The sequence below is a fragment of the Pelodiscus sinensis genome, chromosome 3 (assembly GCF_052426305.1).
Source record: "Pelodiscus sinensis isolate ZL-2025 chromosome 3, ASM5242630v1, whole genome shotgun sequence".
Classification (NCBI taxonomy): domain Eukaryota; kingdom Metazoa; phylum Chordata; order Testudines; family Trionychidae; genus Pelodiscus; species Pelodiscus sinensis.
Window position 1 is genome coordinate 56232313 of NC_143054.1, and position 18534 is coordinate 56250846.

Below are 18534 nucleotides of genomic sequence, written 5' to 3' on the forward strand. Positions count from 1 at the left end.
AAGGATTATGTGGATAAAGAGGCAACAGAGATTGTACTTTATTTTCATATTAGAATAAGAGGACAACAGAATAAAATAAATAAAAAGAAGTCTCTGAGGAAGAGCACAGACTGTATGTCTCTTTGGATAGTCTGCCCTACTATCCGAGAATAAAAGTGGCTTTTAGATTCTGAATACCAGGATAGACGTTTAAAAGTACAGTGCACAGAAAACCAAAACATTACAGTCCTATAGCTAAATATGGCACTTAAGAGTTACTACTATAACCTGTGATCCTGGAGAAAAACAGGAAGCAACCGAAGGAATTAGGAAGACTGGAAATAAAAAGGAATGACCCATTGCACTTTTATATATTGGATAGAAACTTAGTTCTTCTATCTGTTTTAATCCAATAAACAAAAGTATTTTAGCTACGTTCAGCCCTGACGTACTCCACCAAAGTTAATGATACTGGTCTACTTTGTGATATGCTCTGATCTGAAATATGAGCCGTGCTATACAAGAGCTAAGCATTATTATTTATTAAGGAAACTAAACAGGACACACAGGGCTAACAGAATGTTGCAGATGTTTTGGGTTAATGAAGAAGTTTACGATTGCTTGTCTTAGATTTAGCTTACAAGATTTTTGGGACAGAGATCACCTTTTCATTATGTATATTTACACCATCTAGCAAAATAGAACTTGGGATCCTTGATTGGCGGTTTCTAGGTGTTAAATACATAAATAATATGTATCTTCACTGACATTATAAATCAGCGGTTCTTTATGTCACTACTTGAAATTACATAACTTCATTGACTATAATGTAACTTGTAGGCTGAAATCTTGCTTGAATTGAATGAGCATGGGATTGGGCGAGAGTACATGTATTGAGTGAAATAATCTAACTACAATTTTGTATTTCTTGATTTGTTTTTCTATAGGATCAAACCCATTATCAAAGATTTACTGTGATGGAATATGGTAAGTATGGTCCAGGTGCAAGACAGAAACTTGTAATTCTTTTTTGGAAATGGAAAAGCATTATATTGCGTCAAGAGGACAATAGTGTCCAAGTGGTACATTGATGGGTATCTTTTTTAAATTTACATCACAATTATTCCTATACTTCAAATTGATTCCAGTGGAACAGGATAATTTGATTCTCCAGGTATCAGTATCTGGTATTGAAACTCTGGGAGCTAAACAGTTACTTGGTGACTTATGGACATGAAACCCTACTTGCAACTCCTATATCTCTGAGACTGACCCACAGCTTGCAGAATCAGGAGTCTGTTCATCAAAAAAACATCACTTTAATCAGTTGTTGTACTGTGTATTTAAGATGCCTACAATTTTCCTGTATCAGAAGCCTTTGTATTATTGAAAAAAACTGAGAGCCAGTTGTTTAAATTGCTGTTTTGTGTGAGCCTTATTTGTGTTCACTTCTCATGCTCACAACACTAGCCAGGATTCCTTTACCCAAATTCATGTTTTGGAAAAATCTGCCCCTGAATATTCCCAGCATGATATTTAGAACATGGCTGTTCAGTTAGGAAAAGTATTTTGTCAATGTTATTTAGCAGTTTAATCAATGATATTTTAGATGAACTAGAAAAGTTGTAGAAAAAACAGTGAAGACTTCGGTTTGCCAGTATCTTACGAAGAGCAATCAGAGGACATAGATTGTGTGGGATGTTCCCTGCTTCTCTGAATGGACAATTCCTACTCTGTGCTGTGAATAAAGGCATAACTGCAACTGAAGTGAAACCCTATAATCTCTGGGTCTTTTAAGTTTACTGGCTGTACTGTAAAGGACTCAGTTGGTTGAACAGTTTTTGGTTTTTCAAGTATGACCAAAAAGAGAGAAAGGAATGATATATTAGTCCTCAGTCCTGCAAGTGTCTCAGCACAAATGGACCTCTGTCTGCTGAGAGTCTCATCAAAGTCTGTGTGGCATTGCATGGGTGTAGCAGTTTGAGTGTGTGGCTCTCAGGGCAGGATCAATATTACATGCTACCAGTTGTGGTTCAAAACATAGGTCCTGTGGGAAGCTGTAGTAATTCAGTCCATATTACAGTGAAATCACTCATCCATCAGAGTGATGGGAGAATCCATCATAATTACACTGATATATCCCCGTGAAATACAATTGGCATTTGCTCTCATTAGTATAAATTAATTTTTTTATATGTTTTAATGTTAGCTTTTGATTTTTTGTAGTGTTACCAAAATTTGAAGTTACTCTAACAACATCATTATACTATCCTTTGAAAGAGAAAGAATTTACTGGTACTGTCACTGCAAAGTAAGTTAAATCATACATTTACAGAACTTTCTCACTGGGTAAATGTCATTTATATAATATGCACATGTTATTTTATATTGGAAAATAGTTATGTATTTTAAAAAGTGATGAATGAGTGTTTCATCCCATTTCTTATTTAGACATTATTATTATTGAACATGAGTGTTTGTTTAGTGTGGCACAAACATGGGGCATCACCAGAGAATTTAGAACCTACTTTTAAAAATGTCAGATTACTTCTCCTAAGGTGATGGGAAAATGAGGTTAAAGGAGGAATCATATTCATTTATAGCTCAGTTTTACCTGAAATAGTTCAGCCTGCATGTCAGCGCATTGAAATTGTAGGTGACGAGGGAGGAACCGATATGTAGTTGACATTTATAAAGTATTTTGAAATTCTTAGATGCATGTTTCTGCATTAATACTAAATATTGTCACTCTTAAAGGTTTATAAAGATTTCTTAATTGTAGCTGCTTCTCGTTCATTTACTTTAGAGTTCTCAGCAGTGTTCCTCTAAATCACTGTTTTAAATCTTTTACAGTCCCCTGTTGGACAATCCAGGAAAGTTATGCACTGTGCCAGGCTCTTTCAGTGATTTGTGGTATAGGTTGTGCCTCTCTAAACTGGGACTCTGATGTCCAGCAACATCAGCTGCTGCCAGCTGTAGCCAAGCTGCCAGACACTGGCCCTGGCCAGGAGTCCTTGCCAGACCACAGATGTTCTTGGACCACAGACCCTAGGCTGGGAGCCCTGCTGGGGTAGAGGGCAATGCCGCGGCTGACATTCGGGCAGTAGGGCAGCAGTGGGGGCAGCAATCTGGCTGGCAGTCGGGCAGCGGGTCTGGTATCATGCCAGCAGTTGGGCAACCCAGCAGCAGGGCCGGTCCAGAGTCAGCAGCAAACCAGTAGTGGGCCATCTTGGGGTGCTGGCTGGGGCCTGCACTAGGCCTCTGGCAAGCCTGGCCAGGGCCAGCAGCTTAGATGGGCCAGAGGCAGAGGGGCTGGCTGGGTTGGAGGCTGGTCTTCTTTTGAATGTTGTGTTCAATGCTATATTTCTTTGTCAAAGTTGGACATCCAAGCTCTCCAGCATCGCTGGCTAGATTGTGGATATCTTCCAATGAGCCAGTGAGGAGGCTAGTGACAGGGGACCTCCCCTGGCGTGGGCAGTTTCCTTTTTCCGGACCGGTTAGGTCCCAAGGGGGTCCAAAAAGGAAGGTGAAACCTGTAGTGTCATTGGGTTGTGGGAGTGAGAATAAGATCTAGTCCTCACATGTCTCTCAAATAGAGCATTCTGTGATCTCCAAAGGCAAATGGACTGGAGAGTCCAAGAAGATTGGGAACAGCAAAGTCCCTTGTAGTCTTTGTTACATAGAAGGCACTCACATACTACAGAGATGAATGGACTTAAAAACCCATAAAATAGATACAGTCATGCCTGGAATTTGCCTGTTTGAGCTGGGGTTCAGTGTTATGTAGAGAGGTTTATTAATTTTTCCATTTAACTGTGGTAGAATGGTTACAGTTATGACTGACAATTGCAAGACAGGCTAGTTTGTATGCTATAGGATTCTGCCATTTGAATCCCTCATAGTCCTGAAATTTTATTGGTCCTAATTGTACAACATGCATGGCTTCCTCTCTAGTAATATTTTTATGAATAAAAAAGCATGGAGATTTACACTATCTTCAGATTTGTCAATGTCTCTTTTATCATTTTAGTAATATTTCCAAATTGAGATATGAAACACAAAAGGATGTTGCCCAATCACTCTATCATTTCTAGGACTGATTATAGCTGATTGATGTAACTCATTCTATTTTTAGGTATTTCAGCCTATCCTCTAATAGGGATGTAAAATCCTGTTTAATTGTTTAACCGGTTAAACATAATGTTTAACTGGTTAACTGATTACAGAGGGACTAGGAGGGGGCTACTCTAGCCTAGCCTGAGCAGCCTCTGCCTGTGGCCCCCCCTTAATGCAGCCATGAACGGTGATGCTTACAGGTTTCACCAGTCAATCTTTCACATCACTATCCTCTAAAAAATTAGTTGCTGCAGAATGCTGTTGTGAACATTCTTTTTGGAACTAGATTTTTGTTGATATTTTCTCTGAGTCTCTGTTTTATAATCTCTATGACAGATGCCAGAGTATAGATTGTATTTAATGTGCTTATTTATAGACTTACTACCAATAATGACCCAGAATCACTCTTTGATTTGTTCTTTTTAATTGCCTTGCTGTTGAAGTCTGAGTCTGATTAAGCTATTGCTTTTTCTTAAACATAATCTGGAAGCATTTGTGGCAAAGCAGATTAGTATCTGTGCTTCACAATAATTGGACTAAGCTTCCCAATGACATTAAAAAAACCTGAATTTGTTCTAGATTTCAGATTAAAAGTGAAAAGGTTTGTTTACTGTTTTTAATTACGTTTGTGTGGTGGGATGCCTGGGGATTTTTTTGAAAGAATGCTAGATCAATTTATTACTTTATGGTTACTTTTCTAAGCATATTTTAAAAATTAGGTCTGAATACATTGGAATCTCTCGGTCTGTATTAGATGCATCTGGTAAGATTAGGCAATGCTTGAAGAGAACACAAGACTCTCCCACATAGCCTTTTAACTCTGCTGCGCTACCGTTGTGTTACCTTCACAATTGGCATTTTAAAAGGGGACATGTTCTCATTTGTTGTGAATTAATCATAATGATTATGAAATGATAAAATGTAAAAAGACTGGCCACGTGTTGTTTTTCTGCAGTTATTTTGATATTGATTGGTCTCAGGTTTTCCAGCACATTGCTACTGATGAAAAACATTTTATGATAATAATGGACTTCCAGTGGCTTTGGGGCAGCACTTCCCACTTCTGTGCACATCCACCCACCACTCATGAATTATGGGCTCATGCCCCTGATGAAAATCAACTTACGCCAGCTTTAAAAGTTTCACATAATTTCCAAGTACAAATGTGCTGTTGTTTTATTTAATACCATCAGATTATGTTTTTTATTTATTTCTCAGTCTTGTAAATTTTTAAGAACTCCAAAGCTATGTGAAAATGGTTCATATTATCTCTCTCACCATGTTTCAGGTATACTTATGGAAAGCCAGTGAGAGGAAGTGTAACAGTCACCTGCATTCCTGTGTCCTATTGGGGGAGCAAGAGAAATGTTACTAAAACACTGGAGGTGAGTCTTTGATGACAGTTTGTAGAGTCTTTGTGAATGTACGGACTTGCTTCTGCAGCCATGTCTCTGCCAATATGGACTATTGGAATAAACCCTCAATGACATGAATTATAGTTATAAACGCACATTCTGTTCCCTTTAGCAATCTTTTCTCCTTTGCCTTCTGTTGTGTTGCTCACACCCTGCTCTTTGCTGATTCTCCTCTCATAAGCCACTCCAACCCTTTTTTCATATCACTTTCTGTACATGTGGAATGTTCCTTGGTTCTTAGCCAGTCACCCACATTCTCCTTCACACCCTTCAGCTAAACTCACCTTTTCCTGTGTCTTTTCCATTGCTGGTCTCTATACCTACCTGTTTCCAAAATTTTAATGCATTTAATACATTGAAAAGAAAAAGCTAACAGAAATTCCTTCACCGTTATAGAGGACTAACAAGGTGCATGTATCAGGCTTCAGTTAAGTTATGTGCAGCAATCAGTATGTTGGGGCCCCTGTCATAATCATAAAGCTGCATATTACTATTACACAGATATTAATAACTAATAAGCATATCTTAGGGTCTTTCATCATTGTAACCTTTATCATTTTGTTCACCTCTGCTCACTTTTTGTTTACTATAATCTTTCATTATGATATATCTTAATGCACAGTATTTTATTCATAGATTTTTAAGTCAAGAAGGGACATTATGGTAATCTAGTCTGATCTCTTATATAAACAGACCAAATATTTGACCTAGTAATTCTTGCATCAGGCCCATACTTTGCAGATGAGCTAAGTTATGTATTTTAGAAAGACATCCAATCTTGATTTAAAGACTTCCACTGATGGAAGATCACATCCTTTTACAGGATCAAATTCTAGGTTTCCTGGGCAGAAATTTGTCCATTTGTATTTCACTGTAAAACACCATGAACGAATATTATGGCAGTGTATAGATAATGAATAATCATAATAAAACACTAAACATTTCCAGCATCAGTCTGTTATTGCAAGAATGATGATTGCCAAATAAGTGTTAATATCTTAATTCATTAACTGTAATTATAGTTTTGTATTGAGGAAACTCAGATTTAACTAGAAGTGATGGATGAAAAATGTTGTCCTGATTTTAAGTGCTTTGAGTTTTGATGACGCCGCTGGAAAAAATCCAGTCAAACAAATAAGCTCTTTGTTTTCTCATTATAGATAAATGGGTCTGTGAACTTCACTTTTGACTACTTCAAGTTTGAAAACTTAAGTCCGACTCAAAATGGAGAGTATCAGCATGACATAGTTTACAGAGGGCCAACGGAAATTATAGCTGTAGTTAGAGAATCACTTACAGGTATGTAACTTACTATGTGATGTTGTTACAAACAATCAAGCCATATCTTAACAGTTTGTTTATATGTAAAAGGGCTTGAAAATCTGTACTTTCAAATCAGGAAAGAGTAGGGAGCATGGCAAATGTGTGGAGTGGGGCAGTAGAACTCAGAGAAGTACCGTACAGCCTCTCTGGTGCTGAGGGAAAAGGTGCCAATGTGTATGCTTGGATTATCAGGGCACTGGGATACTAAATGGGAAGGATAGCAACGAAAGTGTGAATGGGGGTATTTGGAATTAATGTTTGAAATATAAGAGTTTTCTCTGTAATGTGAAGAGCTGGAAGAACCCTTTCAAAAGGATTATATATGAAATCATGTCTTCTGAAAACTCGTAATTTCCCTAACAGGAATCACCCAGAATGCAAGCACCACTGTGTTTCCAAAGCAGAATAACTACATCCTTGAATTTTCTGATTATGCTAGAGCTCTAAAGCCTTCTCTAAACTTCACAGCTACTGTAAGTTCTTCCATTTAATTATGATTTGTTCATCAAGTTAACTCTTGTGTAAGAAAAATAGTCAGTGTTCCTTGATGGTGCTGTTCAGCTAAAAATGTTTGCTTAAGGTTAGAGGAAATTTATAGAATTTTTCTAATGACTCCTTTTATTTCATTGCATTCATGCCAGCAGTTTTAGCATGAGTGTCATTTGCAGTAGAAAATTGTAAAATAATAGGAAACGTAGAGTAGAAATTGCCTCAGGTACAGGGGATATATTTGGAGATGGTTTGTGAGGGCTCCCCAAGAAAAGATTTTTCACACATTTTTGGGCTTTGCATCAGGGTTGATTATTTTCCACTTTGAGACCCATATTTTTGTTTAGTCAGGACATTCTATAGCTAGTGTGGATTTTTAATAACTCTGTTAGCTAATGAATCTCATGCTTTTACTAACATATGCTTAATACTTAGCATTCAAATGTTTTATAGAATCTCATAGAACTTGTTTATCCAAACACCACCTTATGCACAAATCTCTGGTTTCTGGAATTGGGTTATGTCCTCTGTGTTTTTCCATTTATCTAAACCCCTGTCATCTGACTAAATCTCTTGTTCCTGTTTCTAGGCATGTAAAAGGGTTTCCACTCTGTGACAATGTAAGCATTTAACAGACAACCACAATTGCACCATATAAAAGGGAAACACTTTAAAGCTTGTTGAAATGAGCTGACATGAATCTGTGAAAAGCTTGGATCTAGGTAGATAAATGACAAGAGTTTAATATGAGCATTGATAGCAAACTAGCCTAATCTCACCATTTTTAGCTGAAGGCTATGGCTTCAAAACAGGCGTCTCTGGCTTTTTGGTCCATCTCCCTTCCTTTGCCATCCTCTTAGCTTGCTCCCAGTCTGCATTCACCTCATCCTCCAAAGCAAGATGCTGAGGGAGCTATTGGAGGAAGATTGAACCAGTGCTGAGCAGCTGCCAAGTGAAGAGAGGGAATGTCAGCAGTCCAGAGGGGTGAAGGAGAAATGAGAGTCTGGTGGGAGGGATAGACTTTTACATGAGGGCGGGAGAAAAATGAATGACATATGAGTTGGGGATGAATGTTAGATGGAAAAAAGACTGGAAATGCAATAGCAGAAGGTAATTGATGGAGTTGAAGTGAAGTTGTATGCTGGAGGTATTCATTTTGGACTTCATACAAATTTTGGACAGTTTCTTTTTCCTGTTCCCCATACTATAACTTAGACATTGCAATAACTGTTGTAGCTACGGGTGCTCAATGTGCATACTTAGCTGTGGGATGCTGTGGTGGTTGCACAGGAATACTAGAAATCTTCACAATTGGAAAGGAGGAGGTTTCCTATTGTGCCTGCTTTGTTTTGCTTCCCATTCCATTTACCTGTCAGAGTCAGTGACATAGAATCATAGAAACATTGGAAGGTACCTTGAGATGTCGTCTAGTCCATGCCCCTGTGTAAGGCAGAAACAAGTAAACCTAGACCATCTGTGATAGGCATTTGTCCAAACCATTCTTATAAAGCACCAGTGATGGGGATTCCACCCTTCTCTTGGAATTCTACTCCAGTGATGAAGTATTCTTACAGTTAGAAGTGTTTCTTAATAGCTAACCTAAATCTCCCTTATTCAGATTAATCCCATAACTTTTTGTCCTACCTTCAGTAAGCATGGAGGATAATGATCATTGTACTCCTTTTAGAAGCCCACAACCTGCTATCAGGTCCTCTCAGCCTTCCCCCCCCCCGTTTCAAGACTAAACCTGACCATATTTTTTAACCTTTTATCATTTTTGTTGCTCTTCTCTGGACACTCTCTATGTGAAATTTCAGAACGGGAATTTGATTTACGGAATTGAGGTGTCATGATAGACGTATTACAAACCTGAAGATGACCGTGGTTTAAAGATACAACCATGTCATTAAAAACAAATTTATGATTATGTCTTATGCATCCTGGATTTGTGTTCTGGTCTGTCTTATAGACACTTCCTTGTGTTTTGTTATTAGCTAAAAGTGACACGTCCTGACAACAATCAGCTGACGGCCGAAGAGAGACAAAATTATGTCACAATCATTGCAGAACAGTCGGACACAGTTCCTCACCATGCTATGTTTTCTAAGTATGAAAATGAAGCTAGGCAGCAGAGAAATGAGACAGTGCTTTTCTTAAATTACACTGTCCCGGAAAATGGAATCATCTACATTGAAGTCCCAGTTCTGGCTAATACGATGAGTCTGCTCATTAAGGTATTGTTTACATACTGAAAACTCAGAGTACTGATCTAGCATAGTTCAAAGAATAAGATAAACAGTGTATTGCTTCTGACTTCTGCAACAGTTGGTGCAGGGAGCAATTATTTATTATTTGTATTACAGTAGCACCTAGGCCACTGTCCCACACACCACATACGTAGAAAAAGATAGTGCCTGACACTAAGTATACAAGACAGACAATAGAAAGGAAATGATGGCACATAAAGGCACATAAAGGTGAAATGGCTCACTCAGGGTATAGCTAGACTGTGTGAGTTTTTTGGGTTACCAGAGGTATCCAGAAAAAACTCCACCGCGTCCAGAGAATGTGTTTGTTCTTCCGCATTTTTTTGCAGAAGAGCAAACGTGCTCTTTCCAAAGCCCCTGTATTCTTCGTTCTGCCAGGAAGAAGGGGGCTTTCGAAAGAGGGTTTTTTCCCACCATTTGGCACAATCTAGACAGGCCAAATATTGGAAAAGCCTCTTCTGATAAAAGTATCGGAAATGCAACGCAAAAGACGGAACGCATTTTGCATAGCTTTTTCTGACAAACAGATGTAGTCTAGACGTACCCTCAGTGTCAATCAGTAATTCAGTGTCAGAGCCAGAAATGGAAGGCAGGTTTTCTGTTTTGCAGGCTAGTGTCTTCTCCACTCAACTGTGCTGACAGAATTCTAGTCCTTATGTGGGAGCTTGAAGATACTGGTTTTTAGCACCAGAAGAAGAGGAGGGAAGGTGTAAATCTAGTTATATGTTAGGTGATTCCTGGTCTGTTTGCATAGCTCCCTTGATGAAAGGCACAGTGAATGCTATCTCCTCTGAGAAGGGTAAGGGAGAACAGGGTGACAAAATAAGAAGGGGGATTAATATTCTGGTCAAGGCCATGTATAGTGTGACAAGACTCTGAGATCTTTGGAAAATTTCATTTGTTTGAGTTTGAGCTATGTTGTTGTTTCTGGATGAAATCCAGGGGACCAGATTCTTCTGTAGCTCATACCAGTGTAAACCTAGAATAACTTTGTGAGTTTCAGTAGAGTTACTCTGCATTTATGTCAGTAGAACTGAATGGAAACAGGTCATGATAAGAATAACTATGGTTAATATAAACTAATGGGAGATATGACAAACCAAGGAATTACAAATGTTATCAATGATATTGCTTTAAAAAAAGTTGAAAATTAATCAACACTCAATTGCTTATTGAGTCATTGTTTAAAAAACATACATGAGTACTATCAGAATGGCAGCCTTTGTGCCCTGCATGTCCTTTTTTAAGGGCCTTTCATAGAGTCCCTACAGTTTTGGTGAAAAATTGTTTTGTAATCCCTTTGCACAACTGGATTACTGGATCAGAGCCCATGGGCAGCTCATCTGGTCAGAATGACAGCACATATGGGGTATGTCTACACATCAGAGTTATTTCAGGATACCAGAGGTATCCCGAAATAGCTACCCTGTGTCTTGTGAATGCGCCCGCTATTCCGAAATATAGTGGAAGTGCTATTTTGCCATCCCTGTAAACCTCATTGTACAAGGAGTAAGGGATGGTTTGAAATAGCACTTTATTTCGAAATTTGGTGCTGTGTACACAGTGCCAAATTTCAAAATAGCCTATTTTGAAATACACTCGAAATAAGCTACGCAATTTGTATAGCGGAAATTGCGTATCTTATTTTGAGTTTGTGGAGCTATGTAGATGCACTCCTGGGGTATGTCTATACTACCCCCCTAGTTCGAACTAGGGGGGATAATGTAGTCATACGGAGTTGCAAATGAAGCCCGGGATTGGAATTTCCCGGGCTTCATTTGCATAAAGCCGGCTGGTGCCATTTTTAAATGCCGGCTGGGTCGGACCCCGTGCCGCGCGGCTACACGCGGCACGGACTAGCTAGTTCAGATTAGGCTTCCTACATTTCTTGGTTTTTTCACTTTGATAATCTGGTCACCCTGTGTTGAAACCGTGTGTGTGTGTGTGTGTGTGTGTGTGTGTGTGTGTGTGTGAGAAAAACATTTTAATGTGTCTTATTCAATATGTAACAATAGCATATACACAAGCATTAAACAGAATTTATAATTCTACCAACAGACTTTTTTTATTGTTTTACAGGCTGGTTTTCTTGACAGTGACACTAATATAGCAATTAATGATGTATTCAACTCCCCCAATATGACTTACCTCCAGATAAAAAAACCAAGACAAGATGTAAAGGTAACACATGTTCATATGCAATTGTACTTGCCAATAAAACATTACTGTCAGGTATTCATCATGGTCACATGTTTATTCCTATCATATTATTTTTCTAGGTGGGGATTCCTTTTGAGCTGAGTGTTGCAAGCAATAAGCCAATAAAGGAGATCAGTTATCTGGTAATTTATCGAGTTTACATGTGTATTACTTGAGGAGAGTGTTACCAATCTGAGATGAATTCAAATTAGTAAAAAAATGTGATTAAATATTGAAGACATTATTTATTTTTTACTCAGTAAAAACAGTAGAACCAGTTCTTACTTTGTATTTTCTCAGTCCTCTCTCTGCCATTCTTTTGAAGGAAACAGTGTTTTTCCCCCCATGACATGTCAATTCTGCTGATGAGTATTAGCAGCAGTGCCAGCTCTCACTGATTAGATTGTGCCCATCTACTGGGCATGAGTGCATTTCCAACCTGGCCATCCCACACACAAGCATCCAGATGAGGTCAGAGCACAAGCTAATTTCTGATGATCAATATGCATGCTGTTAGATACATGGATTTCTGTTAACAGCAAACTCAACAAGTGTGGCCTTAGAATCTTACATTTGACCAGTAACGGAAAAAATAGATTTGTGCCTTTTCTTTATAATGTAGAAAACCACCGTTTAAAAACAAAACAAAACAGTTTGGACATCTGGTGGTTCTCCTTGTGTTGTATGTCATAGGAATAAAGGAGTGTTAAGTTTGATATTTTTGTTGATTTTGTTGAGCAAAGGATGGAAATTCTAAAGTATGTATTTGGTGAGCTTTCTTAGCACTGAAATGAAAAATGGTGTTGAAACATTAACTGAAGCAGACCTTTTCCATTGAATGTTTATTGGGAAGCTATTGGAGGTATTAAAAGAGATGATCATAAAACGGGCAAAATTCTCCTTTTTTTCAAAACATTTGAAACATTTCTATCAGCTCTAGATGTTACAATCTCTTCCATAGTTTAACTAGTCTGTTTAATATTCCCTTCTTAATTAGATTTAGGTTGCTTATATCTGTGACATCATTTATCATTATCCTATTAGTTCACTGGTTGTCTGGAGAGTCTTCCAGGGAAAACGAGGTTGGTCAAGACATGAGTTTCTAATGTAGAACAATCCATTTTCCTTTTCCATCATATTTCCCCTCAAAAACTGATCAACTTTTCCAGGCCTTCTCCAAAAAAGGGCACAGATAGCCTTTAATAGAAAATATATCTATCTTTGAAATTAATTGCAAAACTTGTGACAATCTGTGATTGTAACATAGTATCGTATCATTATTTTGACATTTTATTTTCCCTTTCAGGTGATAGCTAAAGAACAGATTGTGGCTGTAGGCACAGAGGTTTTGACAACTTTCACTTTAAAGCCAGAAAATTCCTGGGTTCCTGTGGCATGCATAAATATCTTCTACATTGATGAGAATGGGGAAGTTGTAAATGATGCTCTGGCTCTGTCTGTTCAGCCTGCCCTTGAAAACAAGGTAGTATTTCAAAGACTGAGTTTGGGAAAACTTACTTTTTGTCTTACATATTAAATATTAATTTAGAATGGAGGATTTTCAGATATAAAAATCCTTAATGTAGACCTAGTTCAAGCTCACTGATTTCAATGGAAAGACTCCCACTGATTTTATTGGCATTTGATTCAGGCCCCAACTGAAAGACCATTTCAGGTGACATTGGGAAGATATTGGTATCGGAGTAAACCAGGAGAGAGTTGTTTCAATTATGATTTCACCAGAACTGCACTAGAAAGAGATTCAGAATGGCCCTTCTCAGAAAGTATGATCCTCTCAGTGAAATGAATCTAGAAGGTAGAAAACACATTGGAATAAATATATTACTGCTGTGTGGAGAGGAACCAAACTGGAGAGGCTGCATAGAAGGCCTGTTTACCCCACCTCCATGAGCTGCAAATCTCTTTGTTGCAGCACAGAAGTGGCATGTGGGATTGGCTTGGCCAGTGGAATTTTTACAATTAATTAAAAAGCTCGTGATTGAAAGCTCTTGGCTGACCCTGAAATATTACTATGTAATTTAAACAAACATTATTTTCTACTTTTTCTTAGATCAAAATATCTTGGAGTAAAGATAAAGTCAATCCATCTGAGAAAGTCTCCCTTAAAATCAGTGTAACCGAACCCAGATCTGTAATTGGACTTTCAGTTGTTGACAAAAGCACAAAGCTCCTGGAAGAAAGTAGTGATATTACAGAAGACACTGTAAGTAAAAGAGAAAAATGTTGTATACAATGTATTTCTGAAAGGTGTAAGGTTATGGAAATGTAATAGGTTTTATATGTTATTTTATATAGAAATAGCTAGTTGTAGAATACAACTTCAGGATGACAGGTTCTAGCAGGCAACAAGGTTAAGAAAAAATTATGATAGTCATTGTGACAAGAATGTAAAATTGAGAAAATTCTATCCATTAACCTAATTTTTTCTGCAAATTGGGCAAAGACTGCCATTACTCGATTTCAGTAGCAGAACACCTCATTCCAGCTCACGGAACCCTGGTGTTCTACCGGAACATAGTTTGAGAACCACTCAATTAGTATATCAACATTAGTGAACTGCTTATGAGTATAACTTTTGTAAAATGAGATACTTTATTTGGAATTATGCTTGTTCTGCCCTGTAAGTTTCTAGGATCTTAGATCTGCTAGAGAACTAATATTTCACTCGGCATTTCATATTTTTCCAATACTTTTGAACTTTGTTCAACAAACTGTTTTCAGTCAATTCCTTTTTCTTTTAGAAACAAATAACATAGGAAAGTTCTTTACACACTTTGGGCACTTTCAATAACAAAAATCATATAATAATTTAAGAGTTCATTTTTGTTGAAGAGTGAAATAAATTGTTCTTCTCATTTATATTCCTTTGACTTTCATTATCTTCAAGGCACTAGCAAGTGGAGAGGATAATTTGATGTTGAATAAATTTTTTAGAAGCAAAAAAATGACTGAAGTCCCATTGAAAGACCATAGAATTTAGGCTCTTTTAAAAATTGTATTTGATTTCACTTAAACTATTTTTTGCCTAATTCCATTTATATGGTAACTCTAGTTTTCCAGGGATAAGAGATCTACTATTTGAGGGATATTTCTGCAAATTAACATCCCCAACAGTATATTTTTATCTAAGGAATTTCATCCTGCCTTCACAATTTGCATAATTTCAATTTCTTTTGTTAGATACTCCATGAATTACGTTTGTACAACACAGAACAATATTTTGACTCAATCGGCAGTCCTTTCAGTGTCTTTCAGGTATCATTTTGAAATCTGAAAATTTGATTTATTTCTCCTTAATTGTTTGTACGTCCTTGAAGAGGGAACATTTATTCAATATTTTTTTAAGTTTGAAAATTGTAGACAATGCACGGGTTTCATAGTTTCTACTGTGTTTGTTAAGAGGACTGGAGAAAATGTAATCGTTGTAAACAAAGTCTAAAATGAAAGTATTCACAGAATTTTAATAGCTAATAGTTGAAATTAGTCACTACGTGCCCCAATATGTAAACATAGAGCTATGCCAAACTTAAAGCATACAGATGAACTACCAATCTACTGAAGTCTTTGTATTTAATTCTTTTTTTTTTAAACTAAAACATCATACCACTTTAAGTTATGTCTGATGGTGTGGTAAGGATCCAAAAGTCATAAAGTATCCTCTGATTTACTGTGCATTTGTCTTGCTAAAAATCGGCTTTCGTTTTATTTTAAAAATAACTTTTATTTAAAAAAGAAAGAAAGACATTTAAAAAGAATTAAAGAAAAGAAAAATAAGATAATTATTTCTGTGCATATCTTGTACTGAGATATATTGTAATTTTTTTAATCCAGAAATGCAACCTTTGGGTACTGACTGATGCAAACCTTCCAGAGGACAGGAATAGTGTTCTCTGTAAGTAATACAAGTAATACACATTGGTATAACCAAGTCATTGCTATCTGCTAGGAGAAGTAAAGATGAAACAAACAAAACCAAATTCTGGTTAATTACTCCAGGAAAAACCCAGAGTTACTCCACGGAAGTCACAGATTTACCTATAATGTAACTTGGAATAATGTATGAGAATTTGGCCTACATGTTTTATTTTTTATTTGAATCACTTTCTTTAATAGCATGTGTTTTGAGAATTTGTCAGGATTATGTTGTCTGAGATGAAACAATACCCACTGGGGCCTGAAGACAAATTCCTGAAATAGATATTTTGAATACAGGCCCTTTCTGCAGAACTAGAGAGAAGGTCTTGTTGCAGTGGAACCAGTCTGGTTCAGCAGTGCAGTTTGGGCAATTAGATTTGTTGCAAGACTCTGGAGATGAATTGCACTTTGCGTGAGCTCACTGCAGATCCTCTCCACCCTCCGTCTTATGTGTGTGGATACATAAGACCTCACGTAATATGACTGAGTAATCTCTAGGTAGCATCTCTGCATTTACAATATAGTCTAGGAAGAAGGATTCCTGTCATTTATACTGTTTCCTGCCCATATTCTGTTGTCAAGATTAATCCTTAAAAGTCTGATTCTGCAAATCCTTACTCCCATGAACATCCTTAACCATTGTGACAAGGCCCATTGACCTTCATCCTTAATGAATAGAGGTTTCCAGGATTGTACCCTAAGATGGTTGGAGAGTTTCTGGTTTTAGATATGGGGTAATACTTTCATAACTGCTTAAATCAATTGATGGGACTTAAGCTCCTAATCAGTTTAGGTGCTTTTGAACATAGGATTTAGGCTATGCATTTTTCTCTATGGATTTTATGGTTACTATCCATGCTACTGCTGTCTTGATACAAGGCGGTTGTAAGAGGCATGGGCTAATGGGGCTTACACTAGTGCTTTAAACAGCGCTTTGAGGTTGTGGGTTGGCTGGAGCTTATGCCCTCCCCTTCAGAGTTCAGAGCCTGAGCTCCAGCCCTAATTGCCAGTTAAAAGTACTGTCTACAAAGTCACCTTTAAAGTACTAGCATGAGATCTGCTAGCCCAATCTTGTTCTGCTTGCTCCAAAATGCTGTATAGACATAGAGCTCTGCCAAACTTAAATATCATGTGCAGTACTTTTGTGTTTTTAAGTGAAAATAACAGTACAACAAACCTGAATCCAATTCAGAAATACCATATATACTGTTCCCACGCTTCTTTTGAATTGACAAACAAGGTGCTAATTTGATTTTGTTTTGCTACATGGGGTTTTCTGATATTTGACAATAATTTTAATTTTGTAGATGATAAGATGATACTCTACGATACAGTTTTCGATGACTATTTAGCAGGAGGATTTCCTGCTTTCAGTAGTCCACATGTAAGGAAAAACTTCCCGGAGACTTGGCTTTGGATTGACACCAATACTAGGTAAATGCTTAGAGGAAAACAGAGATTTGTACTCTTACTTGCTTTGGATTTCTGAAATATTTTAGGTTTTTTTTTTCTAGGGACATGTTGCACTATTGCATTTTAAATAATACTCTGCTTGGTAGTGCCGTGCGTGGTCCTGCCATGAGGGCAGGGGACTGGACTTGATGACCTCTTCCAATTTTAATATTTTATGATTCTGTGATTGATCTCAATAGGAAATTATGTTTTAAAACCTGTTACTATTTATATTACAGTAGAGGTGGTAACTGAGATTGGAGTTTTACTGTGCAAGACATTGTCCAAATATGTAAATATATTTTAAGAGACAATTTCTGCCTAACGAGCTTACAATTTAAATAAACACCACAGAGAAAATGAAGTATTATTTTGTCCCTTATACAGATAAATGAGGCACCGGGAAATTAGATGATTTTACTGAGATGGCAGTTGAAATCTAGAGGGTATTTCCATAGAATATAGAGGGATTTATTTTTTTAACATGATCAGTTTCTAATTTTCTATTTAATTATTACTTTGGCGGCTGACAAAATATTTTTACAGAAAATTTGAAGAAGAAATAAAGGTAAACAACAAATTTTGGGTTAAGAATTCAGACTGCATTTATGATATGTATTTAACATTGTAATAATTGAGCATTAATTTAGTGCTTTTGAAATTTGGATTTGTTTTTCTACTCTTAGATCCAGCAGAGAAACAACAATAGAAGTTACTGTACCTGACACCATCACTTCTTGGGTAGCCAATGCTTTTGTAATATCTGAAAACCTTGGACTTGGAATTACAACTGCTCCTGTTGAGGTAACATAGTACCATATAATTCCAGTTTATGTTAGTCGTAACTCCCCAGTATATTGTTTTCAGTTTTATTGTAACAAGAACAGTAGCAACCAAAGAATTTTAATAAGGAAAAAAGACTTATTAAATGCAATCAAATTTTAAGCAAAGCTGCACAATGAAATCTGTGGGGAGTTCTCATTTAAAATCTATGATACTATATCCCTCTTCCTCTTGCATACATTAATAACTGTATTACTGCAGAATGAAATAGAGTAATTCTGTGCCGTTGGGTGTCTGTTTTGGTTGGAATATAATTGCATCTGCTTGCTTTCATCTCTTTATTTCATGGCTTTAGTTAAAAAATTATGTACTTTTATAAATATACCTTAATACACTCTTAAAAATACAAGCCCTCAAATTACAGCATTTATAGAAAGCAACACATAAAAACAAAAATAGATTATTAGATGAGCTAATTATTTTGCTTTCAAATATATTCTTCCCCATTGTTATGAAGATAGTGTAGCAAAAATGCATACAGCCGGTCTCCGAGTTGCGAATGGTCGACTTACGAC

The 18534-nt window shown here is 37.0% G+C and overlaps 1 protein-coding gene across 1 annotated transcript in view; it reads left to right on the top strand.

Moving 5' to 3' along the window:
* Nucleotides 1-18534, top strand: part of CD109 (CD109 molecule) — a 136355-nt gene that overhangs the window by 64276 nt on the left and 53545 nt on the right. The window contains exons 6-19 of the mRNA XM_075923776.2: nucleotides 927-966; nucleotides 2206-2290; nucleotides 5384-5480; nucleotides 6671-6809; nucleotides 7197-7306; nucleotides 9317-9556; nucleotides 11669-11770; nucleotides 11869-11931; nucleotides 13095-13271; nucleotides 13860-14012; nucleotides 14990-15064; nucleotides 15641-15701; nucleotides 17032-17158; nucleotides 17863-17980. Of these exons, the coding sequence (XP_075779891.2) occupies nucleotides 927-966; nucleotides 2206-2290; nucleotides 5384-5480; nucleotides 6671-6809; nucleotides 7197-7306; nucleotides 9317-9556; nucleotides 11669-11770; nucleotides 11869-11931; nucleotides 13095-13271; nucleotides 13860-14012; nucleotides 14990-15064; nucleotides 15641-15701; nucleotides 17032-17158; nucleotides 17863-17980 (1587 nt within the window). The remainder of the gene's footprint in view (nucleotides 1-926; nucleotides 967-2205; nucleotides 2291-5383; nucleotides 5481-6670; nucleotides 6810-7196; nucleotides 7307-9316; nucleotides 9557-11668; nucleotides 11771-11868; nucleotides 11932-13094; nucleotides 13272-13859; nucleotides 14013-14989; nucleotides 15065-15640; nucleotides 15702-17031; nucleotides 17159-17862; nucleotides 17981-18534) is intronic.